Below are 14,243 nucleotides of genomic sequence, written 5' to 3'. Positions count from 1 at the left end.
AAAAAAAAAAAAAAGTTGCAGCTACATTTTAGCTGCATCCACTTTTTCAGCGTGTTGTGTGTCAATATCTACTAGAGTGGCAGTGCTTGTTTCAGACAAAAAACTACTTGTAAAGAAAAAGAAAAAGGTTAGACTCACCTAGAACTTTTAATGGAGCCTTGTCAAGGTTAATAATCGCAGTCCCAAAGGGAATTGCTAAAGAGGAAAAGTTGTTTGGATCTGTCATAAGAGGGCACTCTGGTAGGGTAAGGTATAGTCTCAAAGCTTCAATGTCAGGTGGGGAACTTGGTAGTTTTGGTATAAAATTCTTTTCCAAACTGGCAGCCACCTAAATGTAAAAAACATTGGAATGATAAAAGCAGTGACAATAGTGACAAAAAGGAAACTCCTTCACTCCAATATGTGGGGATAATTTAATTCAAATTAAGCTACACCCCTTCTATGTCAAAGCCGATGCAGGCTAAGGTACTGAAATGTACCATGCTACCCGGTGTCAGAACTGTAAGTGGAGCACGGCTGGGCCCAGACTGGATCGGGTAACGTTTTCCTTCCCCAGGATAACCTCTTTGAACAGGAACGCACACAAAAAGAAAACGGACATTTAAATTTATAATGCATATAAGTTATACATTCTGTGTAATTAAGAGCTGATGATTATAACGGTGGGGGAGAGAATGTCATTTATTGACCGAGTCATTCGTAAAAATGACTCCAAACTTACCTGTTGTACAGTTTGTGGCTGTGCAGAATCCAAAAGTTTGTGAAACAGGAGTCTAGCAGCATTCATATCTATCCCTGAGAACCTGGCACTTGTTCGGTAATGATCATCATTGCTATAAAGTAATAATAATTATACAGAGCAATACTGAAATGTAATAGTAAGCAACAAAGATTATTTAACTCAAATACCCATAAAACATGACACAAGTGCATACATTTATGCTCACCAAAAGACAAACGCAACATCACAAGAGCAAACTAAAATACTACATTGCCAATATCCAATGTACAGTCACAATCATAATTCAGCTCGTTGCCCAACGATTATGCAGCATAAACGATGGACGATGAGCTGAACGATGATCACTCAGTGTAAATAGCAGCCGTTCAGTACTGAACAACCGCTGTGTTAAGTCAATGGAGAGGGACAGAGGAGAGCGAGAAGTGAAATCTCCTCCAGCCGCCCCGCTGTGAGCCAGCGATACTAGCCCCCGTGCAGCAGCATGAGAGCTAGTATGTGCGGGGACCAGTGTCGGACATAGTTTGCTCGACATTCACCTCGTTCAAATTGGGTCTTTAAAGTGATAATGGGAAGTGCTGTCATAATGGTTTTAGTTTCTTGAATTAGGGTCTCAAACCCCATTTATAAAGGTTGTAAAGTGTTGTACTAGCTGAAATAACTGAACGATCACTTTGCAGTCAGCAGAGGTAAAAAAAAAAAAAAGAAGAAACATACTCCTACTGGTGTCACCATTCCCAATTTCAGTGGGCATCATTATTCGGATTGCTTTACACTGATGGGTAAGTCATGTATTAAGATTGAGTAAAGCATCTCTGTATGGACTGCGTTAAATGATTAAGGCCTCCTTCCCACGAGCGTGACGGGGTCCGCCGCGTAATATTACGCAGTGAAGCCCGTCACGGCGCCCCCCAGAGCCCCTATACTTACCTGCGGGAGATAGCGTGAAATCGCTTCCCCGCCCACCGCCGCCGCGTCACCGCCCACCGCCGCCGCGTCACCGGCCGTGTCACGTGACGCGGCCGGCCGCGTCATATGGCGTCATATGACGCGCGGCGGTGGGCGGGAAAGCGTTTTTTCACGCTATCTCCCGCTGGTTACAGCGGGAGATAGCGTGAACGGACGGCTTCCATTGACTGCAATGGAAGCCGTCAGTGCGTACAGCCCGTCCTCACCCGCAGAAAATATAGCATGCTGCGGGTGACGACGGGAGAAATCGCGGTGCGTAATTCCGCGGTGGAATTACGCATCGTGAGCATTGTGCTATTAGGTTCAATAGAACCTAATAGCTGCGGGCAACGCAGCGGATTTTCGCCGCAAATTACGCGGCGGAAATCCGTTCGTGGGAAGGAGGCCTTACTCACATTCTCAGTCCATCAGATTGTGAATTAAAATTTATGAGCGGACTACCACTGATGACATGGGGATCGTAGGACCCAGCTTTGTGATACACTCGAACTGCTCACAAATATTCATTAAGGCCTCATGTCCACGGGCAAAAGAAGAATTAAAATCTGCAGCGGATTTTAACTCTTCTCCTACCCGCGGATCCGCATCCCATAGGGATACATTGACCACCCGCGGGTAGATAAATACCCGCGGATGGTCAATAAAAGTGATTTAAAAAAAAATGGAGCATGAAAAAATTTGGACCATGCTCCATTTTCATGCGGGTCTCCCGCGGGGACGGTTCCCGCAGGCTTCTATTGAGCCTATGGAAGCCGTCCGGATCCGCGGGAGACCAAAATCAGAATTTATTTACCTGCTCCGGATCTTCCCTTCGCCGCGGCTTCATCTTCTTTCCGTCGCGGCCGGATCTTTTTTCTTCGGGCCGGCGCATGCGCGGGGCACGCAACCGACGTGCCCTGCGCATCCGCCGGCCCGAAGAAAGAAGATCCGGCCGCGACACAGAAAAGATGAAGCCGCGGCGAAGGGAAGATCCGGAGCGGGTGAGAGGTAAGTTTATTCTTCTTTTAAGCGCTCATGTCCGCGGGGCAGGAGGGACCCGCTACGGATTCTCCATGGAGAATCCGTAGCGGGCCTGATTTTCCCTATGGACATGAGGCCTAAGGAATTGTTGTCATGAGGTCTTTTTGACATGCGATTCCCTTGATAGGATTGCATGTTCTTCAGATGCCGTATGTGTCCTTAATCGTTCCATTTGAAACACGCGTGAGTATGTTGAGAATGTCAGTGTAATCCAATTTTGAATGAAAAGGAACTTGTCTCTTTCCCATGGAGTAGGAGTATTCTGAATTCTCCTCTGCTTGTGCGTATGGTCTGCGTGGGATCCGTGCACTGGAACCTTGAGACTGTCAATCTGGGCGGTGAGCCGATACATTCTCCCCTCCTACCTTTTACCACTGCAGCTATCTCAAATCACTCTTCTCAAAATATAGATATGAGTAGCAGGAACATTTACGCATAATACTCACCTGGTAGAGAGAAAGCTTCCATTTATACAAGCAGCCGATGAGAATACTTTGTCAATTTCACTATTAAAGCAAAATGAAAAGAAAAAAAAAGATCAGTCAGGGCTTATAGGTTATACTGTCCTGTGCAAGTGATCCACACTGCAATGCCTAATGTAAGTTTCTTCCTACTTGCTTCCATTGTCTTCAACCAGATGCAGAAATTCCAACGATTCAGTTTTAGTATATTATTTTTAGCATTTTTCCCCTTGAACAGTAGTATCTGCAGTTGTTTGGAACTGAAGTAACAAAATAGACATCCAAACAGGTACAGACACCCAGTTGCATGTACTAAGTTGCAAGTACTGCCATTTCAGCATTTTTACCAGCTTGCTTGACTCAGCACAGACACACGTTACATTTATAAAACCAAAAATGACCAATAGCGATAATTTCTGGGTGTGAATGCGCTAAATGATTGCAGTACTGAATCAAAAATGGCAGTACTCATTATGCATTGTAAGTGTAGGCTGAATCAATGGTTTGTTCTACACTTCACTTACTTTACTATATCTACTGGAAGTCTTCCCGGTGAGACATTCTGCCATCTTTGAATAAGCTCCTCATTTATGGTCCATATATGTCTGGAATGGCTACACTTTCTGAAGTCATCTGGTGGGAGGCAGTTCTAGAAATTAGAAACGTCACTGTTTAGCACATCACAAATGCTTTTAGACATAGAAACATTATAGCACTACACTGGGGTTTGTTCTGTAGCACAACTTTCCATTAACAACAAGTTACAGCTGTAGTTAAGGGAAATACCGCATGCAACGGACTGCAGTCCTGTAAACTACAGCCGTCACTCAACAGTTAAAATTAGAAAGTCGCAATATAAGTCTACATGTAGCCCCAGCCGTAAAGCTCCCCCAAACCACTGCGGGCATTTACTCATGTGTAGATATCTTCCTTGAAGGAAAACTTTCTGGGAAGTGAAAAGAGTATAACTCCACGTGAATAAGTGCTATACCAAATGCTGATGGTGATTGGGAGGGCATTTTGATGATATACTCTTTAAGGCACTAATACTAATCATACTTTGTTTGATTGTACCCATCAGCAGTTGAACGGAATTGGCAACGTGTGCAATGCTGCTCCCATGGTGTCAATGGGACTGAGTTCAAGTGTTTAGCAATCTCCGGCAGTCCCACTGAAACAAGTGAAGCAGCAGCGCACATGTGCAACCGATGTTCCATTCAGTAGGTTACTGTTCAGATGGCCATTCTTGGAATCAAAGGGGGTCCTAACAGTTGGACCCCCACCGAGCAGTACGTCATCCCCTATATTTTAAAGAGGGGATATGTGGAAAGGGTCAAAGAAAGTAGAGCAGTTATACAAGGTGTTTTTGTTTACCTGTACATGAAAATAATGTGCAAAGCTTTGGTCTCCACCAGAGAAAATTTTCTTGACACAGTAGTAGCCATCTATACCTAGAATGAAATAGATTCATGATAATGAATACATTCATGATTTATCAAACTGATAAACACAAGAGGTAAAACAACCACTTACTGTCAGGATGCTGGGAGTAATCACTGTGGGATATCCAGTTTCCTTTCACAGTAAAGGGGCTTTTTCTGTTACATGTTGAACCAGTTCCTAGCTGTCCATTGCCACCAAGTCCAAATGAATAGATCCGACCAGACGACGGAACAAATGCCAGAGTGTGCTGTCTAGATACACATAGAAAGAAATGCAACATGAACCCACCTATGAACAAAAACATGGGACTTTTAAAAGGGTCTACTGTGCAAAATCTGCAGATTACTCCTGTGTTCTGATCCAGAAAACGGAAAGTGTAACATTAAAAAACAAATTTAAAGTGGGCATATTTTGTGCGTCTCTAGCTTCTTATGACTTTGGAGCAGATTTAATAAGGCTGTCTATTACATAGCCAGCGTAAGGCAAGTAAGGCAGTACAAAGATGCACACATCTATCACAGTATCGCACACCGTTTAAAGTACGCCAGATATGTGCCAAATCTGTTAGCCTCCACTTCCTACTTTATACCACCTCCTGGGTAATAGATTTCACACCAGCTTTTTGTGTCTCAAAGTTGGCACACACTAGTCCTAAATCTGTTGCATTTTACAATATAAAATTTGTCCTCTTCTAAACATTTTTCCAAAAAGTCTGTTTTCTTGGGGCACAAAGCCATAAATTTGCCTGCAGTTCTTCGTGTTAAATGTTTTGTGCAACTAACACTGGAATTTTGGTACGGCAGGAATAGTAAATCTCCTTTTCATCAAAAGTTTACATCCAAGGCATCATACATATGAACGTATTCAGAATACATTTTACACAGAACCCAAATACAGTGTTAAAAGGGTTTTCCAAAATTTAAAAGATTTTTTTTTTTAACAGATAATGATCTGAAACAAAGATAAAAAAAACCATACTCCTCTTTCCAATTGCGTCCCAGCCCCACCTCTCTAGTCCAATCCCAGAAATGACTGCAGTGGTCACGTGCTGCTCATCACACAACTGCTTACTGATCACTTGTCTTACTGACTATTGGTGCATGAGTGGTGATGACTGCTGCAATCACTTCCGGGATTGGATTGGTGGTGCTGGACGAGAAAAGCATTGGCAAGTATGCCTTTTTTTCTTTACTCGGACAAGCTCTTTAAAGTCCTACAATGCCTTTAACCCCTTAGTGACGAAGCCTGTTTGCGCCTTAGTGACGGAGCCAAATTTTGGAAATCTGACATGCGTCGTTCAACGTAGCATAACTCCGTAAAGGCTTTACATATCCAAGTGATTCTGACATTGTTTTTTCGCCACATGTTGTACTTCATTTTGGTTCTAAAAAGAGACCGATATAATTTGTGTATATTTATTAAAAGCGCCAAAATTGGGAAAATTTTGAAAAAATTGTCATTTTTTTTTACATTTTCAACTGTAATATCTCAAATATGTCCAAACATACTGTACAAATTTTTGATAAGATATATATTTCCATCTGTTTACTTTATTCTGGGTGCACGTTTGAAAAACTTGTGTTTTTTTTAACCATTTAGATGACGTACAAATTTAACATTACTTTTCAGCATTTTGAGGAGCACTTTGTTTTCCTGCACCAAGCCAAGTTTGCAAAGGCTCATTAGTGTCAGAATAATAAATACCCCCTCAAATGACCCCATTTTAAAAACTACACCCCTTAATGTATTCACTGAGGGGTGTCGTGAGTATTTTGACCCCACTGGTTTTTTTTTCAGGAATTAATTAAATTTAGAGGAGAAAAAATAAAATTTCATATTTTTGCAAATGTGTCATTTTAAAGACATATTTTTTTCCTTTAGTACCCATGAAAATGAGGATTTACACCCCAAAATGGATACCCCTGTTTCTCCCGTGTTCAGAGACATACCCATTGTGGCCCTAATCTTATGTCTGGATGCACAACGGGGCCCAAAACGAAAGGAGTAGTCGGTGTCTTTCAGAACATAAATTTAGCTTGAAGTCGTTTTAGGCCCCATAGCACTTTTGTAGAGCTCTTGAGCGGCCAAAACCAAAGAGAACCCCCACAAGTGACCCCATTTTGAAAACTAGACCCCTTAACAAATTTATCTAGGGGTGTACTGCCCATTTTGACCCCACAGTTTTTGAATGAATTCAAGCAAAGCAAAAGAACAAAATTGTGATTTTCATTTTTTTGTCAATTCGGTCATTTTAAAAACAGCTTTTTTTGTACAGCACACACATGAATAAAGCCTTGCACCCCAAAATGGATACCCCTGTTTCTCCCGTGTTCAGAGACATACCCATTGTGGCCCTAATCTTATGTCTGGATGCACAACGGGGCCCAAAACTAAAGGAGTAGTCGGTGTCTTTCAGAACATAAATTTTGCTTGAAGGCGTTTTAGGCCCCATTGCCCACTTGTAGAGTTCTTGAGTGGCCAAAACGACAGAGAACCCCAACAAGTGACCCCATTTTGAAAACTAGACCCCCTAACGAATTTATCTAGGGGTGTACTGTGTATTTTTACACTACAATTTTTGAATAAATCTAAGCAAAGCAGTAGGAAAAAAATTACAATTTTCATTTTTTTTGGCAGTTGTATCAATTTAAAAACTGTCTTTTTTGTACAGCACACATAGGGATGAAGACTTTTACCCCAAAATGGATATCCCTGTTTGTCCCATGTTCAGAACCATACCCCTTGTGGCCCTAATCTACTTAAAGGACACATGGCTAGGCCTATAATAGAAGGAGCACCTGTTGGATTTCAGGGTACAACGGAATAAATTTCAGTCTCCATTGCCCACTTGTACGGAATAAAAATTGACCCCCCCCCGGTTGAGATGGGTACATGGGGCAATAAAACCGGTACCCCCCCCCCCCTCCTCTCATGCTTTTTGAGGGTATTTCTTGACCTCAGCGGCAGGGATAGGGTGTAAAAAGTGGCGCTCTGTGAGTCTCCGTAAGCTTGATGAGGTGTGGCGGTCACACACAGGAGGCGCTCAACAAGCTGCTCCTGGAACTGCATGAAGGCGAGCTATTCCAGGGCTCCTTATAAAACTACGTATTACAGGTAGCGATCTGAATAACGCCGTGCTCACACAGCCGTAGGCGGAATCCGCTTGCGGAGGCCCGCAGCGGATCCCATCTGTGAGCCCGGCTATGACCCTGCGTACGGCCGCATAATGTACTGCGCATAACTGCCTACTCACACAGGCAGTCATGCGCAGTACTTGTTTTTTGTTTGCATTTCCCGCACCGTCACTTAGCGATGACGCGGGTACCCACAGCCCGTATGCAGTGTAGTTGTGTATGGGCAGCGGGTATATCCGCGACCATGGAGTACAATAGGCTCTATGTTGCGGATATCCGGAGTAAAATAGAACCTGCTGCGTTCTCTTTTCTGCGAGTGGATTACACAATTCCGACCCGCTAATGTGAGCGGAATTGTGTAATCCAATGCGATTGATCTGCGTAATACCGCGGATCAGACGCATGCGGAATCCGTAATTCCTATCCGGTCATGTGAGACCGGCCAAAGGTAGATCGCTACCTTTTTATCACGTGACCGGGGACCGCTCAACGAGGCCACCCGTCACTGCTCCAGGCAGGAACAAGGAGATTTTAAATTTTCCTGGGCTCCCCGACTCCTGCGCATGTGTCCGGTGTTTTGCCGGCGGTCGCATGCGCAGAATCCAGGAAAGTTCACGGAGGAGGATCGCGCCGGTGTGCAAATACGGAGGCCTCCGGTAAAAAGTTTCATCTCCTCTCACCGATCGCATCGGTGAGGGGAGATGAACCTTCACCCTTTTTTTACTTTTACGTGATCGCCATTATCCATGAAATCTCCAGGCTCTCGGCTAAGTTTTGTAGCCAGGAGCAGGGAGATTTTAAATTAACACAGCTTTTGTGCATGCGTCCGCCATTTTGGCGACAGGCGCATGCGCAGAAGCTGGGGTAAGGTCCGCAGATAAATCCACGGGCCTTAGGTACGTCATTTCATCCTCCCTCACGGATATGATCCGTGGGGGGAGATGAAACGCAAGCTTTTTTTAACTTTTTAAAACTTTTTTTACTTTTTACACTTTTTTTTTACTTTACATGATCACTGTCATCCCTGGTGAAATCCCTCTGCTCCTGGCTACACATGGCAGCCAGGAGCAGAGGGATTTAAAATTTCCCGGGGCTCGAGCCCGTCTGTGCACGCGCCCGATGATTGACATCAGGCGTACATGCGCAGACGAGGATTCGGGCACCCGGGACATCGGGGAGGGCAGAGGTGAGTATTTTCACCTCCCCTCATGGAGGTGAAACTTTACTTTTTTTTTTACTTTTTAAACTTTTTCGCGATCGCCCCTATCCAATGGATAGCGGCGATTGCAGGCCCGGGGACCGCTTACAGCGGCCCCCGGTAACACCTCCTGGTTCCCGGCTACCTTCAGGAGCCGGGAGCCAGGAGATTTTAAATTTCCCGGGGGCTCACGAGCTTCTGCACATGCGCCTGACGTCATCGTCTGGCGCGCATGTGCAGAAGGCCAGCGGCGGGTACGGGAGGACCAGATCTCCGGGGGACACCGCCGACAAGCCAGGTGAGAATTTTCAGCTGCCGTGATGAATCCGATCCATCAGGGAAGCTGAATTACTACTTTTTTTCACTGCTTTATTTACTTTTTTGCAATCCGGGGCATCCTGGGATGACAGCTCCATGCTGTCGGCTACCTGCGGGCACCGACAGCATGGAGCTGTCATGTCCTCAGGCAAGTGGGCATTAATCCTAAGAGGATGCATAAAACTACGTCCTCTAGGATTAAAGCCCACTTACTGAGGACGTAGTTTCCCGATGGGGCCGTCGTTAAGGGGTTAAAAGATACTGAATGTAAAAAAGAAAAAGAAAAACGGTGTACAACTACATGCAAAAAAAAAAAGCTAGTTAATCCAGTTATCACATCTGACACAGAATTTTATGTTAGTAGAACAAACTAATTTAAGTAATTTCTTGTCTCAAAATACTTACCTTCCACAAGCGATTTGTGTGACAATGTTTCCCATAAGTTCAAACACTTTCCTGGGGTTGATCTCATGATTTGTAGAATTGTGACCAAGTTGTCCATATCCTCCGGCTCCAAAAGTAAAAACTCCACCTTCCTAATTAAACCAGAGAGCAAAATTATAAGTAAAAGTTGGATCCATCTGATGTTACAGGATTAGATTGTACTTTTAGATTTGCTGTAGCAATTCTAGGAGAATTTCACTTTCACCAATTAGGGTTAAACATAACAGCAGCCATAATCCTGACCCCTGTTCCTCCGTGTGAGAAAACTCCCTTATTCTCATCCTCGCTTGTGATAGTGTTCTGTCTCACATTGCAATGACTCTGTGAGAAATATATTAAAAGTGGTCACTTAACTTATGAACTCCCACCCTAACTTAAGGCCCATTTACACGGGACGAATGTCGGGCAAACGATGCCTGACACTCATCCCTTTTTCTCTGCGCTCCCGTGCTCCTGCACGGGAGCTAGTATCGCTGGCTTGCTCACAGAGCGGCCAGCAGGGGGGCGGGGCGGCTGCAGGAGATTTCACTCCTCACGCTCCCCCGCCCCTCTCCATTGACTTAACACAGCGGCCGTTCAGTACTTAACGGTAAGCAATCAGCTTATCGTCCATCGTTTATGCTGCATAATTGATGGACAATGAGCAGATTGCTGATCACTCAATGTAAATAGCAGCCATTGAGTACTGAACAGCCGCTGTGTTATGTCAATGGAGAGGGGCAGGGTAGAGCGAGGAGTGAAATCTCCTGCAGCCGCCCCGCTGTGAGCTAGTGATACTAGCTTCCGTGCAGCAGCATGAGAGCTAGTATGTGCGGGGACGAGTGTCGGGCATCATTTGTCCGACACTTGTCCCGTCTAAATGGGCCTTTACATGCTGAAAATAAATAATGGCAGGCTGGGAGTAATGCTTACACACAAGGAAATGTGTCTTTGTATCTCTGGAATCCTACTACATGCAGAGCAGAGGGAGGTAATCTAATTTTACTTGCGATCTTGCACTTTATCTTATCCAGGGCATGGAGAAACACCAAAAGCACACTTGGCAGTAAGTATTCATGAAAATGGTTTGATTCCTAAAGGCTAGGACCCCATGTGGCAGATATTTTCTGCTATGGATTTTGTCAAGAATCGGCTGCAAAATCTGCATGCTACAAGAGGATTGTGAAGCAGAACTGACTTTATGCATGGTATGACATGCACCTGCATTGTGCTATAAATTGCTGCAGCAACTTTGCCACATCTGAACGTGTTCAAAAGAGTTTCAAGAATGGTAATAGTTAAAAATAAGAAAAAAAAGCAGCCCGGTCCAATGCGATTAGAGTGACTTTTAGTTTGCAGAGGACACTCACCAGGTGTTTAGGCAACAGCCCTATGGAGGGGGCTCGCCACAACACCAAAAGATCCTTGTATGCCTTGACTCCTGTCACAAAAGGAAACCCAATCAGGAGGGAGTCGGGGAAACCCACATGACCGATTGGCCTTTGTTACATGCAGTAAATAAAACAGAAAAACACAATATATAACTCCTGCGCTCAGGAGCAAATGCTAGCAGTGTTTACGAGAGGGGATGGGCTTCCGAAACGCTTTGCCCAGTTTGTCCTAAAGCTCTGCAATAACCCATTTGAACTGCACACTTTGGTGACACAGATCTATCGGAGTGTAGTGTGAGAAGCCGTAATGTTCTCTCATACACCATCTTGCTTTTGTTCTATCAAAAAGTATGGCTTTTTAGTAGTTTCTCTGCTAATCTGTGTATGCAGGTGGCTTAGCTCAAGTATAAAGCAACTGGAGGAGTACAAGGTCACCTCACTGAAGCCTGAAAAGAGCAATTTTTTATGTATAACTAGATGGGAACTACTTGCAGCTCCCTTGGAAAGAAGCAGGGAGGAAACAAAGTGATAAGAGCTAGAAGTGGATACCTGCCTAATTGGCTAGTATGGCGAAACAGGGGATGTTTTTTCCTATTTATGTAACTTTCTGTGTGTATATAATGATTGCTAAACAACAGTTGGGTAAGCAACTACACTAGCGCTGATGTTACCGCTAAGGTCGTCAGCACTCGTGCAGTGCGCTTACACTGACAGACTTCACTGCTGGATCGCGCGCTTCTCGCTCAGAGCTTCACCTTCTATGCAAAGTGCAGACTGGAGAGCCTTTATACAGAACAACAAGCCTAAAAACCAGCGACAGATTTTAAGCTGACTTTCAGTCAGCTTTAAAAATCTGTGAACAAAAAGTGATTTTTGTGCATTTACACTCCACGATTATCGCTCAAATTAGTTTGAAATTTTGAGCGATAATCATCCCGTGTAAATGACCCATAATCCAAAGAAGATAGATAACAGGACTGGAAATAGAATTAACTTGTACATTAACTAATTAGCAAGCCTAGAAATCGTTAATATAACAAACTGCGCATGACCCAAGAAAAGTTCTGTTTGGATCTGCCTATAGATTGATGTCACTGCTTGTGAGAAGTTTGAATAACCAGCTGTAATAAGCTATGCATATTTATTAGTAAGAAGTCACACTTTTGCCTTGTTTTCAGTGTCTTTGTCTAAAAACCATATAAAATATTTCATTTTTTTTCCTAATAAAGAGAGAATCGGTTGATTACACAAAATGCTGTGTGAACGGCCTAGGATTCTTCGAGCAGCTCAAAAAGTAACCCTTTTTGAATTCGGAGCACAAGAATATACATGTAGAGCTCCACTGCGCTAACAGTAGATAATCTGGATTTAGGAGCAGTGCTGGAAATATCCAGCTCCTCACTAGCGAAGGAAGTGGGGTTTTTAGACTACAAAGTTTTTTTATTCCCACTTCCAGCATTCGGTATAGGCTTCTGAGCGCAGGTGTGTTTTTTCTGTTTTATACACAGAAATAAGAAAGTCATGCACAAGACTCTGGGAAGTTGGCTGGACACAGAGCTTACCCACCAGTGCTCAGTCTGCAACAGGGGACCAGAAACTGTCTAAGACCTTTAGTCATTCATTTCTAGGCTCAGTGCCAATTGCACTGCAAGGCCATACGTATAGCCCAATATCAAAATTTGAGCAAAATTATAAAGATGGTGCTTATAGTTCAGTTAGACTAACTACCAAGTACGTGTTAGCTGCTGTAGCTTGTAGTATCATAGTATTATAAGTATCCCTATAAATGTAACCAATGGCATAAATAAGTCAAGCACACAACTTCATACAGGACGACTCATACATTAACCCCTTGAGTGGCGGGTTTCTTACCAGCCTGTCAGACTCACCAGGGCAGGTTTTTTAAATGGACCAATCATTTAATTTCCAGTCGCGCTCCAACAGCCATAACTTTTTCATTTTTCCATTGACACAGCCATATGAGGGCTTGTTTTTTGCGGGACAACTTGTGTTTTTGATGTCATCATTTTGGGTATATATAGTGTATTGCATAACTTTTGTAAAAAAAATTGTAGGGAGATTGGGGAAAATTTGTTTTCTGGATTTCATTTTTACAGCGTTCAGCATGCAGAATAAATAGTGTGATAACATTATTCTCTGAGTCAACACGATTCCAGCGATACCAAGCTTATACAGTTTTTTTGTTTTGCCATTTTTGTACATTTTAAAACATTTTTTTTCTTAAAGGTTTGCTTTTGTGTCGCCACATTCCAAGAGTCGTATTTTAATGTTATTTTTCCATTGCCAGAGCCCTAGAAAGCCTTGTTTTTTGCAGGATGAACTCTAGTATTCATTTATCAAATTTTCAGGAACACGTAAAATTTTGATTGATTTTTTCTGGTAGCAAGATTAACAAAATCTGTAATTTTCACTGCATTCTCTGAGCAGTATAAATAATGTATTAAAGTAATTCTACAGACCAGTATGATTATACCAATACCCAATTGTAATAGTTTTTTTCTTTTTCGTGACTTTTTCATAGTTAAACAAAAAAAAAAAAGTTAAGTTTAAATCACCCTCCTTTTGCCATATCTATAATAAAAAATTCTAAATCATAAAAGAAAAATATACATTTGGTATCGCCACATCCATAAAAGTTCGATCTATCAAAGTAGTGCATAATTTACTCTGCACGGTGAACGTAGTCTGAAAAAAATAAAAATAAAGAACGCCAGAAATGCACGTTCAGTCACCCTGTCTCCCAGAAAAGAAAAAAAAAAAAATCAATGAAAAGCGATCAAAAAGTCGTATGTATTCCGAATTAGTACTAATGTAAACTACAAGACATCCCGCAAAAAATGAGCCCCCGCACAACTACGTCTACGGAGAAATAAAAAAAGTTATTGCGCGCAGAAGAAAATAATTTTTAAAAATTAAATGTCTTTAAAAAAAAGTACACGTACTAGAGCAAAAAAAAAAAAAAATATACAAGTTTGGTATCGTAGTAATCATACTGACCCATAGAATAAAGTTATCATGCCGTTTTTTTTCCATTTCTCTCCACTTAGAATTTTTTAAAAGGAAAAAAAGAAAAGGGGTAAAAAAAAAAAAGGGGGGGGGGGGTGCATCATTAAGGGGTTAAATAAC

At 42.8% G+C, this 14,243-nt stretch overlaps 1 protein-coding gene across 3 annotated transcripts in view; it reads right to left on the bottom strand.

Moving 5' to 3' along the window:
• HERC4 (HECT and RLD domain containing E3 ubiquitin protein ligase 4) overlaps positions 1 to 14,243 on the bottom strand; it is a 62,634-nt gene that overhangs the window by 31,478 nt on the left and 16,913 nt on the right. For all 3 annotated transcript variants that reach the window (XR_010792608.1, XM_066600683.1, XM_066600684.1), the window contains exons 7-13: positions 9,688 to 9,818; positions 4,723 to 4,883; positions 4,564 to 4,640; positions 3,714 to 3,838; positions 3,175 to 3,234; positions 722 to 833; positions 139 to 328 (exon numbers count right to left, since the gene is read on the bottom strand). Coding sequence is in view for 2 of the 3 variants with exons in the window: in XM_066600683.1 (XP_066456780.1) it covers positions 139 to 328; positions 722 to 833; positions 3,175 to 3,234; positions 3,714 to 3,838; positions 4,564 to 4,640; positions 4,723 to 4,883; positions 9,688 to 9,818 (856 nt within the window). In the remaining variant the exon portion in view is untranslated. The remainder of the gene's footprint in view (positions 1 to 138; positions 329 to 721; positions 834 to 3,174; positions 3,235 to 3,713; positions 3,839 to 4,563; positions 4,641 to 4,722; positions 4,884 to 9,687; positions 9,819 to 14,243) is intronic.

This window comes from Eleutherodactylus coqui, chromosome 4 (assembly GCF_035609145.1).
Source record: "Eleutherodactylus coqui strain aEleCoq1 chromosome 4, aEleCoq1.hap1, whole genome shotgun sequence".
Lineage (NCBI taxonomy): Eukaryota > Metazoa > Chordata > Amphibia > Anura > Eleutherodactylidae > Eleutherodactylus > Eleutherodactylus coqui.
The sequence above is the reverse complement of the archived record's forward strand: the minus strand, read 5'-3'. Positions and strand labels throughout refer to the sequence as shown.